At 39.2% G+C, this 19,654-nt stretch overlaps 2 protein-coding genes across 2 annotated transcripts in view; one reads left to right on the plus strand and one right to left on the minus strand.

Moving 5' to 3' along the window:
• Positions 1-9,922, minus strand: part of LOC133653848 (proline-rich transmembrane protein 3-like) — a 38,718-nt gene extending 28,796 nt beyond the window's left edge. The window contains exon 1 of the mRNA XM_062053599.1: positions 9,784-9,922. The gene's annotated coding sequence lies outside the window, so the exon portion shown is untranslated. The remainder of the gene's footprint in view (positions 1-9,783) is intronic.
• Positions 9,923-10,705: 783 nt separating this feature from the next.
• On the plus strand, positions 10,706-15,762 carry LOC133654368 (uncharacterized). Its single transcript, XM_062054688.1, has 5 exons — positions 10,706-10,809; positions 12,794-12,899; positions 14,352-14,507; positions 14,751-14,843; positions 15,045-15,762. Exons 1-5 carry the CDS (start codon positions 10,706-10,708, stop codon positions 15,279-15,281), a joined length of 696 nt encoding a protein of 231 aa, XP_061910672.1. The 3' UTR covers positions 15,282-15,762.
• The last annotated feature ends 3,892 nt before the right edge of the window (positions 15,763-19,654 follow it).

Here is a 19,654-nt window from a genome sequence, read left to right on the forward strand (position 1 = left end):
AAGGCCATATCGCCCAGCCCTAACCCAGCCACACACAAAGAAGTTGGACACCTCCATGCTTTTACACAGTTCCATCTGTTTTGTCCTGTAGAATGGCATCCGGAGCACAAATGTTTGATATGTTTGAGAACACGACTGACGTATGTAATCCTTGATATCACTCAAAACATTTTTTTGGGGGATAAAGTATAGGGATCTATTCCACTTTGATTTTTTGCTTGTACAGTATGTGCTTTTCGCAGGAAGATTTAAGCCTCTTTTGTACTCAGATAGTTTGCACACTGCTTGGTCGACCACCACTGCTTTTCACTTCCGGCAAGAAGTCACGTGTTTAAGGATTGGTTTGTTTATGATGCTTGATGTGGTTTCTGTTATTTTAGGAGAGTTCATTGACAGTCACTGTGATGAGGTGGCGACTTGTCCAGGGTGTACCCCGCCTTACGCCCGATTGTAGCTGAGATAGGCTCCAGCGCCCCCCGCGAACCTGAAGGGAATAAGTGGTAGAAAATGGATGGATGGGCATTGACAGTCATAATTTAGACAATTTAACTATAGTACTCTGTTTATTTTTAAGGCCAGTTTCGGTTTCATAATACACCTTACGGTGCAACCTGGACACATCATCAGTGATTCTCCCAGGGTTATAGGGTGTTTCGGGTCTTAATCAAACACCCTATCCCGGGCGACCCAGCCGAGGGTGATCAGTCCCTCGACTGGTGTCCAGGTAGCGCTCCACGCCACGCGTCCCCCCTCCGACGGTCTGCCCCGGGGTTGCGCCGGTGGTGCTTGGAGGTTCCAGGCACTGTGGGGAATGTCCGGGCCTGGGTCCTCCTCCGTCTCATCAGGGCCGTACAAGGTACTGGCCCTGTGCGTTGCACCACGGGTTTCCTCAGGCAGCCTATCTTGATCTTATGTTTCTTCAGGGTTTTTCGCAATGTTATATGGGTGCTCCCTTGTGGGAGCTGCAGCTTGGGATGCTACCCCTCCCTGCCCCGGTTGCCGTCTTTCCGGGCTGTCAACTGTCTCTCCAGTTGTCACCACTCTTCCGGGGTTGTCATCCAGCCTCTTCCTGGAAGTCAATGGCGATGCCATACTGGATCGGTTTCATAATACACCTTACGGTGCAACCTGGACACATCATCAGTGATTCTCCCGGGGTTATAGGGTGTTTCCAAAAATAGATATTCACTTAGTATTACTTTCTTTAAAACATTTATTCAGCATTTTTTAACTTTAGAAAGCTATATGGTTGAAACTGATAATAATGCTAAAAAACATAAAAATAAATAAATGCTTATTTTGAAAATGAAATTTTGTTTATAGATTATATGCAATCTGTTGTTGTAGTTCCCTAATTTGAGTGTACATAAATGAAGGTGTGTGTTGCTGATCCCGACTTGGACATAATCTGGACTGGACCTGGTTTTAAGAACCCTTTAAACAATCTAATTTAATTGACAAACTGGTCTGGTAAAGATAATGTCCTTTATTTAAATAAATAAATAATAAAAAACATTTTCTTGAAAAAAACAGAAATTAAAATAAAATAAAAACAGTTACATAGAAACTATTAATTAATGGAAATGAGTAAAAAGAACTGTTAAAGGTGTGCTTCACAGACTGTATCCCTGGCAGACTGCATTGATATATATTGTAGGAACCAGAATATTAATAACAGAAGGAAACAACCCTTTTGTGTGAATGAGTGTGAATGAGTGAGAATGAGTGTAAAGGGGGGAGGGGCGGTTTGGGTTGTTGCACTAACTGTTGTAAATGTATCTTGTGTTTTTTATGTTGATTTAATAAATAAAAAATGAATAAATAAACAAATAATAGAAAATCCAGATATAGTCCGGAAAATACGGTAACCATTCACAGTCGCATTTATACCAGATTGTGTTCAATGTGTCCAATTAACCTAACATGCATATTTTTGGAATGTGGGAGGAAGCCGGACTACCCGGAGAAAACATACAAACTCCACACACAGATGTTCAAACGGAGATTTGATCTTGTGACTGTGTACTCACACAGAACAACCACTAGGCCACCCAGCTCTTGGAAAAGCAACAGACGATCCAAAACGTTTGAATAAAAAATTATATAGATATCTTGAGACAAAACCGTTTTTGAGGATAAAAAAAACCCAGAAACAAGTGTATGAAAGCGACCGTATGTGTCGGTTCCACGGCAGAGCACAGGAGTTATTACTGCTGCTGTGTCCACTCGCCACACAGATGATTGACTTGTTTGCACTGCCTTATGTAGGTGGACACATGAGGCTGTGAAGCGGCACACGGGCAGCGAGAGGCACACAGGGTGGGGAAATGGGAGGGACAGTATGTGCGGTTATCTTGGTATGTGTGGGGGGGCAGCAGCGCACGTCCAGGCCCGGGTATGACTATTAAAAATTCCACACCTTGGAAAAACATGTGGATTTCCTCCATAATATTGTCCAGCTTCACCTATTTATTTGACCAATTTGGTCGTCTAAATGTGTCTAATAATTCATCTTAAATTAATCTGTTGGATATGTGAAAAAATAAACAGGAGTATAAATAATTCCACAGCTTGTTATCAGAGCTGTGCCCAACTTTCCACACATTTAGCTTTTAAATTAGCCCAAAGCTAGTTAAAGGTGCCTCTCTTGTGGCGCTCTACAGCTTGGGGGATGTGTAAAATCTTCAGCCTCGCAGCGAAGTCAAGAGGAGGCTCCACGCAGAACCAATCGTGCTTGTTTTTGATCCCCTGTCCAAACGGATGTAAAGCTTAAAAGTGCTGATCCCCAAGGCATCTTTGACTGATGTTGTGGCCTCAGCTCAGAGGCCAAAGGTCAGTGTGGAGGGTGAGGTGTTTCAAGTGTCACACACACACACACACACACACACGCACCCACACGCACGCACAGACACACACACACACATTGTTGTATTTGTTACCTTCTTGGGACCTGCGAAAAATGCCTACCTCTTTAGGACCACCCTTTCTAGATATATAAAGATTTGTATTTGCAACATTAAAAATATATATATATATGCTATACAAATATAAAAAAGCTTGTTGTGAAAAATGAGTTGGAATTTCACAAGAAAAACTTAGAATTTTGGCAGTATTATAATAAAAGTCGTAATTTTACTCAACGCAAGTCAAAATTTTAAAAGAAAAACTGATAAGTCGCAATTTTACAGGAAAAGCTTCAAATTTGGGCGATTTTATCAAAAGAGTCGTAATTTTACTCAACAAAATTCACAATTTTATAAGGGTACTTTCAAATTATGGCAATATTATAATAATAATCGGAATTTTACTTAGCAAAATTATGACAAAAGTTATAATTTTACTCAAAAAATGTCATTGTTTTTTACAAGAACATCAAAAAAAATTGGCAATATTGTGATAAAAGTCAGAATTTTATATGACAAATGTCGCCAGTTTGCATTAAAAAGTAATTATTATTATTTATTTTTTTAAAGTTATAATTTTACGAGAAAATATTGCAATATTACAGAAACAAAAAGAATAGGAGAAATTGTTCCCAATTTTATACGAAACAAGTCGACACATTGTAGAAAAAAGACTGCTTATAGATCATTTGATTTATTTTTTATTTTTTGTTTGTAATTGGTTTTTAATCTTCATTATTTACTTCAAGTTATTACAATATGTCTCTATATACATATTTATTTATGTTTTTAATACATTTTGGCCGAACGCCTCCCTAGGGAGGTGTTTCGGGCACGTCCGACCAGTAGGAGGCCACGGGGAAGACCCAGGACACGTTGTGAAGACTATCTCTCCCGGCTGGCCTGGGAACGCCTCGGGATCCCCCGGGAGGAGCTGGCTGCTGCCCCCGCGACCCGACCTCGGATAAGCGGAAGAAGATGGATGGATGGATGGAATACATTTTGGCCAAAGGGGGCGCATTTTAATTTCTTACACACACTTGTTATTACATATGTTGGCCAGAGGGGGAGCACTTAAAATGTTTACACACACTTGTTATTTCATATGTTAACCAGAGGGAGAGCACTTTTAAAACCGACAGACAATCAATTTGAAAAAATCCCTCCTTTTTGGGACCACCCTAATTTTGATAGATTTCACCACCAGGGGTGCAAATGAGACCTTCTTTATTAGATGCAATGGTTTTCCGTATTGGGACCATGATTTCGGTCCTAACTTGTTTAGTTAAAGGTGCTTTTCCTTGTTGATATCTCAAGAAGGGTAGAAATACAACAACACGTACACACACACACATACACACACACACACACACACACACACACAAAGGCACACACACACACACACACACATAAACATAAACACACACATGCATGCACAAACTGGGCTCCAACATAGTTCCCCCCATTGCTGCAAATATTGACACACGAGCGAGCCCATATAGATGTTGTAGCAGTCTTCATTGTCTACACAAATCCACTATGAAAGAATATGTTCAGGTGTTCAAATAAGTAGCCCCCCCCCCCCCCCCCCCCACATTCCGGGTGACGCACCACGAGCGCAGCAGCTGCTAAATCATGTCCAATCCCACAAAACACTGTCAGGAAAAGACATTACCCACATCCCAAAGTGTAGTCCTGTAGTTAGAGAGTGAACCACAACTCTCTCTGTTGCAGCTGTATGCAATAAAAGGTGTTAAGTGAAGTGTTGTGTGGCAAATGTTGACCATAAAAATACTGTCAAATGCATATAAACTAGTGATGCACAACTTAAAACAAGAAATGGAGCCTTTAAAAGGATTGGATTATGTTTAATACTAAGTGGGGTTGTTGAAATAGCCTACTAACGGTGGATTATGTTTTATTTCTCAGTGCTCTGAAAATGTATTAGAAGTTCTGTCAGGATGGCAAGAAGATATTACAGTACACTGCTGCCAGTCTAAAAGCCTCCAAGGTAAGCCATTGTTTAGTAAATTAAAGCTGCACATTTGCTACATCTGTAGAGTCCTTAAAACACATTTTATGCAAAGGCTTTTTTTTTAACAACCATAAACTAGTGCTGTCAAACGATAATATTCTTAATCAGATTATTCACATTTCTGCATTTTAATTCTAATCACAGTAAAATACTTGCGTGCATAGTTTAACGACCTGTCACATCACGTTGTGACTTATTTTTAGTTTTTTGGTGTTTTCCTGGGGGACGGTGTGGCACAGTTGGGAGAGTGGCGGTGCCAGCAACCGGAGGGTTCTTGGTTCAATCCCCACCTTCTACCAACCTCGTCACATCCGTTGTGTCCTTGAGCAAGACACTTCACCCTTGCTCCGGATGGGTTGTGGTTAGGGCCTTGCATGGCAGCTCTCGTCAGTGTGTGAATGTGTGTGTGAATGTGGAAATAGTGTCAAAGCGCTTTGAGTACCTTGAAGGTAGAAAAGCGCTATACAAATATAACCCATTTACCATTCCTGTGTATAGTGTTTTAGTCCTTGTCTTGCGCTCCTATTTTGGTATTTTTTTCCTGTTTTGTTGGTATTTTCCTGTTGCAGTTTCATGTCTTCCTTGAGCGCTATTTTCGCAATCCAGACTATTTAAGTTGTGCGGACGCTTTCCTTCTTTGTGGGGACATTGTTGATTGTCATGTCATGTACGGATGTACTTTGTGGACGCCGTCTCTGCTCCACACACTGTAAGTGTCATGTCTGTGTTGATCATGTTTCTGTTTGGCCATGTGCTGTTTGTTTTTTGGACGCTTTTTAGTTCCTGGTTTCACTCTCTTGTTTTGTCACACACTCTCTACACACCCTTATGATCCATGCTGCTCATGCCCTTTTCACATCCAAGTAAGTTTTCTTTATTCATGCCATAGTTTGCAAGTTTTGTTTTTTTGTCCATAGTCCTGCCTTTGTGCGAGTTTTTGTTTGTATAGCCAAGTTTTGTACTTCCGCCCTTGTGCGCGCCTTTTGTTTATTCCTTTTTTTGAGTATTAATATTAAATCATTTGCACCACGGGAGAACAAACCACACCATAGTATACGCCTTGACAGTAAGTCTTTGCTGTCGTCCAGCATTTTGTGTTTTTTTTACTTTGCAGCCGGTTCAGTTTTAGTTTTGTTTTGCATAGCCATCCTTAAGCTTCAATGCCTTTTCTTAGCGGCACTCGCCTTTTGTTTATTTTTGGTTTAAGCATAAGATACCTTTTTACCTGCACACTGCCTCCCGCTGTCGCCTGCATATTGTGATCATGACATGACGTGTTCCCGACATCTACAAAGCAATTAGCTACCTGCTGCCACCTACTGAGATGGAAGAGTATAACGGGGTTACTCTGCCGAGCTCTAGACAGCACAGACACTCAACAACGGCACATTATTTACGGATTGTAGTTACTTGTGTGCAAAAAATATTTTTAACCCAATTAGGTGAAATTACATAATCTCCCACGGCACACCAGACTGTATTTCACTCGTGTGTTGAAAAACACTGAGTTAATGCATTAACTTTGACAGCCCTAATTAAATGATAACTTTATCCCAGACCAGACCATCAAAGCAATCTTGAAATCTTTCCTAAGTTGCATTAGGCAAAAGATGAAGCCTTTTTGTCCTGCCGTTGGATCAGGGTGTGTTGTTATTCTTGAGAATTGAGTTCATCTGGCGGGTTCTGCATGACATCCAGTAGCACATTGGACCAGTTTCCTTTCCCTTCAGGATGAGCTCAAATGTCCCTGAATAGTAATTCTCCAACACGTTGATACTAGACAAACTTCGTGGATGTGTTGCGACTGCATACAACACACAACATGTTGCACACTTGTTGCTGGTTTAAGTGCATATATATTTTCACCCTCTCTCTCTGTGCTGTAAGGCTGCTTCAATTTCCTGGCTTATTGTTTGGGCTATTTTGGTTTTCCATCCAATCTAATGAAACCAAAGAAGCTGCTGGCTTCAATGGTGACTGTGAGAGATGAGATATATGAAACCAACCCATAGCTCATTAAACTTAGCTTTATATGAAGACTGGATTCTCCAGTGATAGTTTCTTCTCACTTCTAACACTTTTACAACATCCACATCCATTTGTGATCGCCAAATAAACACACATGGAGTCCCTGAACTGAATTTGAGCTTACTGGGTTTCACAGTCCACATTCTACCCATCTGTCCAACTGTAAAAGTAGATTTCAAAAAGCACCATCCCCCCGTCAACTAAGCAGCACCCCTTTCAGGCAGCTACAAAAAAAAAACAAATGAGAAAACTCACTGCAGGGCTGTTGCATTATTTTGCATACAATTAATTATGGTGCACCTCATGGCATGTCCTCATCAATCAATAGGGCACTTTAAACATGTTTATATTATATAGTTATACAAATGGCACATTATATAGCCTTAAAACAGACTAACATGACAGGCGACAGGTCAGTTGTTTGTTTTGATCAGCATCCAGTGGAACTGTTAAAATTCCATATATCTGTGGGTCTTCCCTCTGAAATTTTTCAATAAAGTCGACACCATTTCCTCTATTCTCGTGCATTTTAACACCATATTAGCACCAGATATTTCAAATTGGTTCTGTGAGATAAGTTCTGGCTCAATACAGATAAACAAAAGGCAAACATAAAAGGCAGGCTGCCAGGCTACATATACTCGTATTCATCCATCCATAATTGGTAACCTAACCTTTAGCACGTTTTGGTTCCCAAGAGGGCATCTTAGCATGCGATTTGGCTCCCAAGCGGGCACTTTAGCATAAGTTTTAGCTCCCAAGAGGACACTTTAGCACACATTTTGGCTCCTAAGAAAGCATTTCAGCACACGTTTTGGCTTCCAAGAGGATACAAGACATTAAAAAAACGTTGAGAACTTGTTGAATTAGGTCCTGACGTTGAGCAACTAACCTAACGTTTTTGACAACGTTTATTCAATGTCAGGTTGAGATGTTGATTTGATCATTGAAATGTGGTAATTTCCCAACCAACAACATGGATCCTACTTTAGACACCAACATTGTCTCAATTTACAAATACGACTATTTTGCAACGTTGTTTCAAAGTCAGTTTCAAGGAACGTGTATGTATAATCAATGTTGTATCAATGTCTTGAGCCTACTGGGTTAGCACACGCTTTGGCTACTAAGAAGGCACTTAAGCACACGTTTTGGCTCCTAAGAGAGCACTTCAGCACATGTTTTGGCTTCGAAGAGGGCACTTTAGCACATGTTTTGGCTCCCAAGAGAGCACTTAAGCACACATTTTGGCTCCTAAGAGAGCCCTTTAGCACACGCTTTGGATCCTAGGAGAGCACTTAAGCACTTGTTTTGGTTCCCATGAGCCCTTTAGCACATGTTTTGGCTTCGAAGAGGGCACTTTAGCACACGTTTTGGCTCCTTAGAGAGCACTTTGTACAAAGTGTACAAAAGTACACTTCATTCATTAACGGTGTTACAAAAAAGATCAGTTAGAATAATACCTAATGTTGGATATAGAGAACATACAAACCCTTTATTTATTGAATCAAAAATACTGAAATTCCACAACATAGTGAATTTGCAAACAGCTAAAATTATACACAAAGAAAACTATAACCTGCTACCCAAGAATATACAACAATTCTTCTCAAAAAAAGAGGAGAAATATAATCTTAGAGAAAATTTTAATTTAAAACATTTGTACGCACATACAACACTTAAGACCTTCAGTATATCAGTATGTGGAATTAAATTATGGAATGGATTAAGCAAAGCAATCAAACAATGTACTAATATAATCCACTTCAAGAAACTCTTCAAACTTAAAGTGTTTACAAAGTACAAAGAAGAAGAACCATGATAAACATTCTGAATTTATTTCATCCATCCATTCATTTTCAAAATAATCTTACTCCTCTCACTATATGAAATTTAACTTACTTCACCGAGTATTATTTATTTATTTTCAATGTGATTATTTATGGAGTATATTGGGAATAAATTGAGAACAGGAAGTGAACAGAAGTTTTAGCAACTGTTATGTAAAAGAAAAGGGGCAGGATTAAATAAGCTCTGCTTCTTCCTACTCCTTTTCGAACATGTTGAAAAGAGAAACTGGAAATTGTGATGTATCATGTTGTATGCTTGCATGTTCGAAATAAACTTAAACTCAACTCAACACTTTAGCACATGTTTTGGCTTCAAATAGGGAACTTTAGCACACGTTTCGGCTCCTAAGAGAGCACTTTAGCACACGTGTTGGATCCTAGGAAAGCACTTAAGCACTTGTTTTGGTTCCCGAGAGGACACGTTAACATGCGTTTTGGCTCCTAAGAAAGCACCTTTAGCACGTTTTGGCTCCTGTGGGCACTTAAGCAAGCATTTGGGCACCTACGAGAGCACTTCAGCTATAAATAAATAGCATACTATTTAAAAAAATAAATCAATTAAGAAAATGTTGTCAAATGTCAGTCTCCAATATGCATTCATATTTACCTAATATTGCACCTGTGTTCATTCGGTCATCACATTATTGTAAAAAAATAAAAAATTCACGATGATATGTCATCTTATTTCTTTTCTTTTATACTACTGTATTCAGACTGCAAGGCCCTTCATATAAATTCCAGATCCACGGTCACCACTCAATAATCTCCCTCCGCACGCAAATGTGTTTCCCCCTTTTAAATAAAAATAAACACACAAGACATGCCCACACTTCAGAGCAAGTGGGGAAATGCTATCATAGTGGATGTCCTGCTATAGCGGCACGACGCGTGGTCCCCGTGGATCACTGCGCAAAGGCACTCGCCATAAATATTTGAGCAAAAGTCAGCTATAGGATCACAAACATACCTGCTGCCTGTGCTGCTCCTATGAGGTTAGGCCATGGTGGTCGCTGCGACGAAGGTACCCACGGTCCACCGATGGTTGTCGCAAGAAGTGAATCACTGCAGCACCACCCAGCCCACTCTCCTCAGTCCTCAGCTAATGCGAAGAAAGCGAGCGAGCGAGAGAGAGAGAGAGAGAGAGAGAGAGAGAGAGAGAGAGAGAGAGAGAGAGAGAGAGAGAGAGAGAGAGAGAGAGAGAGAGAGAGAGAGAGTGACGCCCCCCACAGAAGGCTCCATCCACGAGTCTATACCTCCCTTCCCTATCTCTACAGCCGAATAAGCACGACTGCTGAGTGCTGACCTTAGTACCCGCAGCCTCCATGTCGCTTACGCAACATTCACCATGCAGGCACAAACGTGGTGACGGGTTGGGTAGAAGCAGCATTTTGGTGCATGGAAGTTTCAAGAGGTTGCAGGTATATCAATATCAAATCATATGCCTACTTTGCCAGAGGACATCAAGGTGGAATATGAGCTGGCCTCCATCACACCGAGTCCTCATGCTGCACCGTGGAGCGGTGCCCACTCTTCACGCACCCCCCCCCCCCCCCCCCCGCCTACTTGCCTTTTGAGGTGCAATAATAACACTCCTGCTTGAACATGCTGCTGTAGGAACAAATGCACACTGAAAAAAGTGACTTTTTGGTGCTGTAAACTCTATTAGAGTAACTGTCATAATGTTTACCTAACATTTTTAACATTCAGTAAGAACTAGAGTTTTTTTTAAGTAAAATTAAACCTTTTAATTAACGTAATACATGAATTATGGGGGAAGAGTAAGTTTTACTTATGTTTCCTCGTACTATTTAAATGTTTAATAGTTGTACGTACATAAACCTAAAAATATTACATAAAATTTACTCTGAAAATCTAGTGTTTTGAAACGCATGCACGACGACGCATGCGCACAGCACAACAGGCTCTGGTCGACTGGCTCTGCTCAGACTTCACAGAGCACTGCAAGGTGTAGCGCGCGCAAGTCATTCCACAGGTAAGTTATTACGTTCTGTTTTAAATTTGTGATAATATACGTCTGCATGTAGTTTGACGCAAGATATGTAACTGCTCATAAGTTAATTAAGTTAAGTAAGTAAGTAAGTTAAGTAAAAAAGTTAGCATAACGCTGTAGCGTTATGCCAACTTTTGTGTACATACAAATACATACATATTTGTATACAAATACATACACATGTATACATTGGTCCGTGCTGGCCTGTAGTGGGAGGGCTGCAGTTTTTCCTGATAAAAACTAAAGTTAACTAATATAAAGTTAGGATATTAAAAAACAACCAACCTAACGGTATAACTTTTATCAACTGACGTCAACATAGTAGAACATGGTATTGTTCTCTGTAAAACTTTTGGCGGTGACACTGAAGTAACGTTAACGTTAGTGAATTAATGTTAATTAATGTGCATTGGGAATGAGGGGGCGATACTGCTGAATGTTTGGGAGAAATGCCCCAGAATAGGTTTTTAAAACACACATTTACTGACAGAAGCGCCAGAGGTCTTTGAGAGCATCAGCTTGCAATGGGTGAGGGCCGACATCCGGGCAACTGAGCCACATACGGGTTCTTCGAGCCATAGCAACCAGACTGGCGTTGAAAACAAACCGTTGCCATTACTCTTTAACCTGTCGACCTACACTGGTTAAACCCGTCATTCTGCCTCCAAAATGCCGAAAAACTGTGTTGTTTTTGGTTGTGCTAACCACAACTGGAAACAGGGAAAACAAAGGTTGTATTTTGTTCTGCCAAAGCGTGATAAAAGCCCACAGAGACGAGACAAATGGCTCGCAGCCGAAGTCGGGGCCGGTGGAAACAAGAGCCGCCTCACGCTGTCTATGTCGGTCGAGTTCCGCGACTATTTGGGGGACTTCATCGAACACTACGCCCAGTTGGGTCCCAGCAACCCGGGCATGGTGCAGGATGAGCCGCGGCGGGCCCTGAAAAGCGAGTTCCTAGTGCGGGAGAATCGGAAGTACTACATGGACCTGAAAGAGAACCAGCGGGGACGGTTCTTGAGGATCCGGCAGACCGTGAACAGGGGGCCCGACTTGGGGTCAGACCATCGCGCTCCCGGCGCAGGGACTTATCGAGTTCCGCGACGCTTTGGCCAAACTTATTGACGATTACGGCGTAGACGAGGAGCCCGCGGAGCTGCCGGAGGGCTCGTCGATGACTGTGGACAACAAGCGCTTCTTCTTCGACGTGGGCTCCAACAAGTACGGCGTGTTCACACAAAGTTGTTGATAACTTCCGCGTCTCTTTCTTAGTAGCGCGCAGGCTAAGCTAACTAGCAAGCTAAGCTAAGCCTGAGAAGCTTTAAAGTTCACTGAGACGAGTCTGACGCAAATAATACATTTTAGTTTTTTCACACGATATGCGAATAAGTAAAAATGCGTAAATGAAGGATTTAACGCCGACTTCCAAGCCACAACGCTCGTTAAATGCTTTTTCTGTCAATGCTGTGTTCGCTGTGAGCTGGTTTGTTTTCAACGAATTCCCGGTTGCTAGGGGATTGGTAGGCGGAAGTGACGTAGGTCCGCCCTCACCCATTATACAAAGAGACTTCGCTGGCAGTTTTCTTTCTTTTCTTTTTTTTTGACAAGAAGCTAGTCATCAGTGTGAAGCCCACAGCAACATGTTTTTGTAATTCAATGAAAGAATGGATTGTTCATTACAACTTCTACTCGCAAATAAATCTGTCATGTGTTAATTGTTTTATTTAGCTAGACAAAACAAAATGTTCATTAATGTTTATGATGTAGTTTATTTCTTATTAAAATATTTTTAAGAAAGCAAATCAGAACAGAACATTATTGTCATAATTCAGGCAAGTAGAAAATAATGTATGCATTATATTGGTTTGTTATTTTCCCTTATTCATCCATCATAATGTAATATTAAAATTGTGGCTGACTATTTTAGACCATTGTTTTAATACCACAAATTGTGTCTCTTCCTTTTCAGGGTGCCCTTTGGAGGAGCCAGTGGACTTTGTGGACAGTTGGAGTTGAGGGCTAGGGAGAGGAGGTCGAGGAGAAATTCATCAGGGAGAAAGAGTAGACCTCTTGTGGTATGAGATGGTCGTGCAAACGATGCAATTTTAGGTAATCAAAACGTTTAGAGCTTATAAAACATTATAGATTGAAGCATCCACACAGTAGTCAAGGCCGATCACTACCCTGCTTGTACTCAGATTGTCCTTGTTTATTTAAAAGTTGGGGGGCACTTCATGCACATTTGTCTAGAAATCATACACAGACTCAGCAGTTAGGGCAGATAGTTTCATTTTTGTGTCTTGTATGTAATTCATGTAGTTTTAACACAGAGAAACAATGTTTTGAACACCTTGGGACTCATCTGAAAAAGCACGAAACTGTTAATTGTGTTTTTAAAGATTGTGACTACAGTACGAATATATATTCAACTTTTGCTTCACATAAAAGTAGGAAGCACAATCCTCACTGCATTGAAGATTTTAAAAATACTGTACTCCAGACACATTTAAGTCAGGCAAGTGAGGTAACAGAGGGTAGTAGTTTGATTGAAAGTGAAGTTACTGCTGATGAAACATTTGTCCAAGAGGGTGAAGATTTAGTCCAGGCTATTGTTGATGAGCTTGGTTCCTTATTGCGTAAACTAGACTGTATATTCAATGTGCCTAGAAGATGTATAGATGAGATTGTAGAGGAGCTTCAATTTATTACTTGTTCAGCATCTGCACCTGTTATTAAAAATATTGTCCATAGTACATTACAAAACCATAACTGCACTGTTGAAGAAGTGGTGATCACAGATTTAGTAAAAAGCCTTTGCCAGTTAAATCCTCTTAGTGTAGCCTTTAGTGGAGAAGGCCCTCTTGGCACGGCATACAAGAGAAATAGTTATTTAAAAGAACATTTCTCTATTGTTGAATCTGTTGATTATATACTAGATGCGAAAGAAGGAAAGACCTTTCAGTATATACCTATTTTGCAATCCTTGTCACAAGTTCTGAAAAATAGTGACATCCAGGAGAAGGTTTTGAAAAGTGTAAGACATTGTAGTTCTTCATGTCAGTACACTAGTTTTCATGATGGTACCCACTTCAAGGAAAACACATTTCTTTGTGGAGAAGAGTTAAGGCTTTCACTCCTACTTTACTGTGATAACTTTGAAATATGCAATCCATTAGGAACATCTCGTAAGAAGCACAAGGTAACAGGTGTTTACTGGGTGTTTGCTGATATTCCGTCTGTATTGAGGTCTACATTATCATCTATTTACTTATCTGTTTTGTGCAAGGCAGACGACATTAAGAAATTTGGTCCATTGTTAAGTGATTTGAAAAGACCTGAAGAAGATGGTCTTTTTGTGCCTTGTTTAGGAAAAATAATAAAGGGCACTGTTTTTTCTGTGATTGCCGATAACCTAACAATTTGCTTTATTGAGCTGTAACAATAATTAATGAATTAATTTTCTTTTCAAACATGTACATCTATATAAAAATAATATTGATGTACTTGTGAATATTTTGTCCATTCAGATCAAGGAGGAATTCAGGAGAATAACTACCATTCCCCTGGAGCGAACCTTCATGCACAAACTGGACGAACACACACCAAAACGTATTACCCAGATGAAAGCCAAGGGAGGTGCCGTGGGGATCAAGATGAGGCCGCTCCTGGACAGACTGAGTCAGGTGTGCTTGTTTTGCTTGTTCATACAGTATGTTTTACAGGGAGCTGGACCTACTTTTTTTCTCACTCACAGACACATACAGTATACACATACAGGACAAGCCTCACACTTTGTAGATTCCATGCCCTTGCACGCTCTGGGTCCATGCACTTAAAACACGAGCAAATATATGCACTTGTGTTTTCACTTGACAGTTCATTGTGTATGTATAATGGTTATGTTCATGTTCTTAATCTGTTCACAGAAACAGAGCATTCTGATGAGGCGTGAAACCATTATCCGCAGCCTTATACTGTACCTTGGCGAGAAGGAAGAGGAACTTTTTGAAGACTGCTTGGTATACATTATTTTAATCATTTAAAAATATTTTTTAATGACGCAGGTTAGTTTAATGTTAAAGTTAAGAGGAAAGCAGACAAAGGAACTTATATTCTTGTGTTCATTCTTCCCTGATAATGAAGTCACTTTGAATGATTCATGCAGTTCTATTATTTGTTTCTCAATAACATTCTTCTTTTTTGTTGTATATTGTATGCAGGAGGACAGCCGGAGTGATGTCAGTAACCATATCCTCAAAATACTCGTCGTCCACGGTACTGATGAGGATCCAGTCGATGTCTCCATCCTTACTAGTGGGTTGCCTGTCATAAATGTTTTTCATTTTTTGTCAAATAAGGTATCTGTAAATGACAGTAAAGATTGTATTCTTCAACAAGAATGGTTAGACACCTTAAGCTGTTTATTTTTAGTTGATTCTGTTGATTTTATTTCATGAATGTTTTAATTGCATACTTAAAAGTGCACTAGTCAGAGGACTGGTTTAAATGTGGAAATTGCACTTTTTCAGTGTGTAGGTTTGTAAGATTTTAATTGCATATTTGAGAAGTGACTATGTTACCAGATTTATGTTGGATTTGGTGTATAATGTGTAATACTGTGTATTTGTTGTTTACCAGTCGTACCAACCTTTGGATATTTTCTTTAAAAAATATACTATTACTACTATTTACTTTGAATACCTTTTGCTGGAGATACATCTTTAATTTACTGTTTGTACAAATTCTAATGCAGTACAATATAATGCACTTTTACTATTAACGCAGTACTTGTACAATACATTCTGTTTTTCCCCCCATTTAAATAGGGGTATACATAATCCATACACCACTGCTCAAAGTTTAAGAGGCGGTTTCTGTCCTGACCCTCTCCCAGAAGTTGTTGTTGAGTATTATATTTCTGCAATGAATGTAGAAACTCTGTTTCAGAGGGTTGTAAGATTGAATTAAAAAGAAACTGTTTAATTGCATTGTAATTTAGTTGTGTGATATGTGATACATATATATTAAATGCATAGAGTATTGGTTAAATTTATTTGGTAACATTTATCAAAAGAAAACTGGCAATGATTACCTAATTTTAGTGAGTAATGTAACGTAATGCAACCAACTAAATTAAAATGTCAAGCACAAGAAAATAATTAAAATCTACTGAATTACTTCATAACAGCAAATAATACAGATATATAAAATTTACTTAAAATTTTGAGTAAAATGATGTTCCTGCCGATGAAAAACAAGTAGACTTTACTTAATTTGTTTAAATAAATATAACTTAAAACTTGGATGTAATTAAGTAACTGTTACTTAATATCTTCACAACTGTTATGTTATATGGTAAGTAGAATTTACTTGATACTGGCAAGTGAGTGTTACTTGATATTGCAGCATTAAATTTTACTTAAATAATTTGCGTGCAAATACTTACAATAATTTTTTTAAGTAAATCTTATGAGTTATTTTTTTCAGTGCACGCACTGTGCGATAAAGACCCACTAGATAGAGTCGACGCTCTTCATGGTAGCATACAGCCATTATTTGTTTCTGTGCACTGTGCAGTGGAATCCTAAAATAACCTGTGCATGGCACAGGATTTCCCTAATGCCATTACTTTGTAACTGAGCCAGCAGAAAACACCACAAGGGCTTAAAACATGAATAAGGAGACTCATCAGGATGATAACATGTTCCTGCCGCTGAAAAACATCCCCACAGCATGATGCTGCCACCACCATGCTTGGCTGTAGGGATGGTATCGGCCTGCTAATGAGCGGTGCCTGGTTTCCTCCAAACATGACGCCTGGCATTCATGCTAAAGCACAGGTGTCCAACTCAAGGCCCGGGGGCCAGTTCTGGCCCGCCATAACATTTTATGTGACCCGCGAAAGCCTGGAAAAAATGGATTTCAATTAAATACTTTAATTTTTTTTCTCAAATAGTTTGACAAAAAAAATGCATATTTTAAACTTCAATATTATCTGATCATGCCAATTATATAGTGCAGGGGTCACCAACGCGGTGCCCGCAGGCACCAGGTAGCCCGTAAGGACCTGGGGCCGTACTTATCAAGCTTCTTAGAGTGCCATTTTACACTTAAGTCCTGAGAATTTGCGAAATTTAGTCTTACTCTCAAACTTAAGAATAAAAGCTTTTTATCAACGTTCTTAAGTCTAAGAATCACTCCTACTCTCCACGATATTTAAGAGACCTTCAGAGGTGTCTTAAGTGGTTAGGAGTTGCCAGCAGGGGATGGCACTGAGGCGAAAGACGTGCGCGAACGTTCAGGGAACGGAACAATGTTTTTTGTTTTTTTTATGACGAGCAGCTGATCAAACGGTATCGTTTAGACAGAGCGGATATTATTTTTGTCACAGATTTAATACTTTTCGATTCCTTGTTGATTTCTGCATGTGTCTGCAGTGGGCTAGTATATATAGAGCCACCCACACCAGTTTCAAATTAGTTGCCTAATTAATGAATTGGAAAGAAAATGTTATGACAGTAGCGTATGTGTGTGGCCGTGAGGTGAGTGACATCAGTGAGTGTGTGGGCGATAGAAGAGAGGGAGCGGTAGCGTGAGTGCCGGCGGGGACTAGTTTGTTTTGTATTATTTTGTAGTTTATTGTCAAAATATACACTCCCATTGTCCACTTACATATTTCCAAGATATTTCTTTATTCTTAGACAACGGATTCCATTCCGTGATTGGTCATTTCTATGGACACAGAAATGACGTCACCTAAAATTCCGTTTACGGCACATAGTAATGTCGTAATTCAGCTCTGAGTGTGACACTTAAGATTCAGTCCTATACTTCGCTGAAAGTGTGAGTAAGACGCTTGATAACTAACTTTTAAGTGCAGCTTTCAGCGAAGAATTTATTTACTCTTAAGTCAACTCTTAGCAGACTTCTTAGGAGTAATTCTAAGAAGCTTGATAAGTACGGCCCCAGATGAGTAGCCCGCTGGCCTGTTCTAAAAATAGCTCAAATAGCAGCACTTACCAGTGAGCTGCCTCTATTTTTTTAAATTGTATTTATTTACTAGCAAGCTGGTCTCGCTTTGCCTGACATTTTTAATTCTAAGAGAGACAAAACTCAAATAGAATTTGAAAATCCAATAAAATATTTTAAAGACTTGGTCTTCACTTGTTTAAATAAATTCATTAATTTTTTTACTTTGCTTCTTATAACTTTCAGAAAGACAATTTTAGAGAAAAAATACAACCTTAAAAATGATTTTAGGATTTTTAAACACATATACCTTTTTACCTTTTAAATTCCTTCCTCTTCTTTCCTGACAAATTAAATCAATGTTCAAGTACATTTTTTTTTATTGTAAAGAATAATAAATACATTTTAATTTATTCTTCATTTTAGCTTCTGTTTTTTCGACTAAGAATATTTGTGAAATATTTCTTCAAACTTATTATGATTAAAATTCAAAACAATTATTCTGGCAAATCTAGTAAATCAGTAGAATCAAATTTAAATCTTATTTCAAAGTCTTTTGAATTTCTTTTAAAAATTTTGTTCTGGAAAATCTAGAAGAAATAATGATTTGTCTTTGTTAGACATATAGCTTGGTCCAATTTGTTATATATTCTAACAAAGTGCAGATTGGATTATAACCTATTTAAAACATGTCATCAAAATTCTAAAATGAATCTTAATCAGGAAAAATTACTAATGATGTTCCATAAATTATTTTTTTAATTTTTTCAAAAAGATTCGAATTAGCTAGTTTTTCTCTTATTTTTTCCGGTTGAATTTTAAATTTTAAAGAGTCGAAATTGAAGATAAACTATGTTTCAAAATTTAATTGTAATTTTTTCGTGTTTTCTCCTCTTTTAAACCGTTCAATTAAGTGTAATTATCATTAATTATTAATAACATAGAGTTAAAGGTAAATTGAGCAAATTGGCTATTTCTGGCAATTTATTTAAGTGTGTATCAAACTGGTAGCCCTTCGCATTAATCAGTACCCAAAAAGTAGCTCTTGGTTTCAAAAAGGTTGGTGACCCCTGATATAGTGTATTGCAAAACTATTTTTGTGAGATAAAAACAACCTTTATTTATGATTTTAAAGCAAGTTATACATAAAAAAAATCTAATAATCAAATGCACATGCATTTCGATTAATCACAGGTTATTACCCGCATGCATAATGTAAATACATTTTGAAGATGCGGCCCTTTAAAAGCAGCCATTACTGCAATGTGGCCCTCAATGAAAATGAGTTTGACACCCCTGTGCTAAAGAGTTCAATCTTTGTCTCATCCGACAAGAAAAGTTGGTTTGTCATGGTCTGAGAGTCTTTCAGGTGCATTTTGTTAGACTTTTACGAAGAAATGGCTTCCATCTGGCCACTTTACCTACAGGCCTGATTGGTGCATTGCTGCAGAGATGGTTGTCCTTCTGGAAGGTACTCCGCTCTCCACAGAAGAATGCTGTAGCTATGACAGAGTGACCATCGGGTTCTTGGTGTCATGATCCGTGGACCAGATCATGTTTTGTTTAGTCATGTTCTGTTCCGTTTTGGACTCCCTTAGTTCCTGTTTTGTGCACCCCTGGGTTTGTTTAGGTTATCATGGGTACTGATTAGTTTCACCTGCCTCTGGTTAGTGTTCGGCACGCTCACCTGCTGCCGGGCACAAATCAGAGCTATTTATTCACGTTGTGCGCCACACTCGGTCTGGCTTCGTTGTTTGCTGTATGCAACAGTCACGTAGGTTTATTTCTTGTTTCCTGGTTGAAGATTCCTGCGATAAGTTTTTGTCTTAGCTTCCGCGCTCGGCACGCACCCCTTTTGTTT

The sequence above is a fragment of the Entelurus aequoreus genome, linkage group LG07 (genome assembly GCF_033978785.1).
Source record: "Entelurus aequoreus isolate RoL-2023_Sb linkage group LG07, RoL_Eaeq_v1.1, whole genome shotgun sequence".
NCBI lineage: Eukaryota > Metazoa > Chordata > Actinopteri > Syngnathiformes > Syngnathidae > Entelurus > Entelurus aequoreus.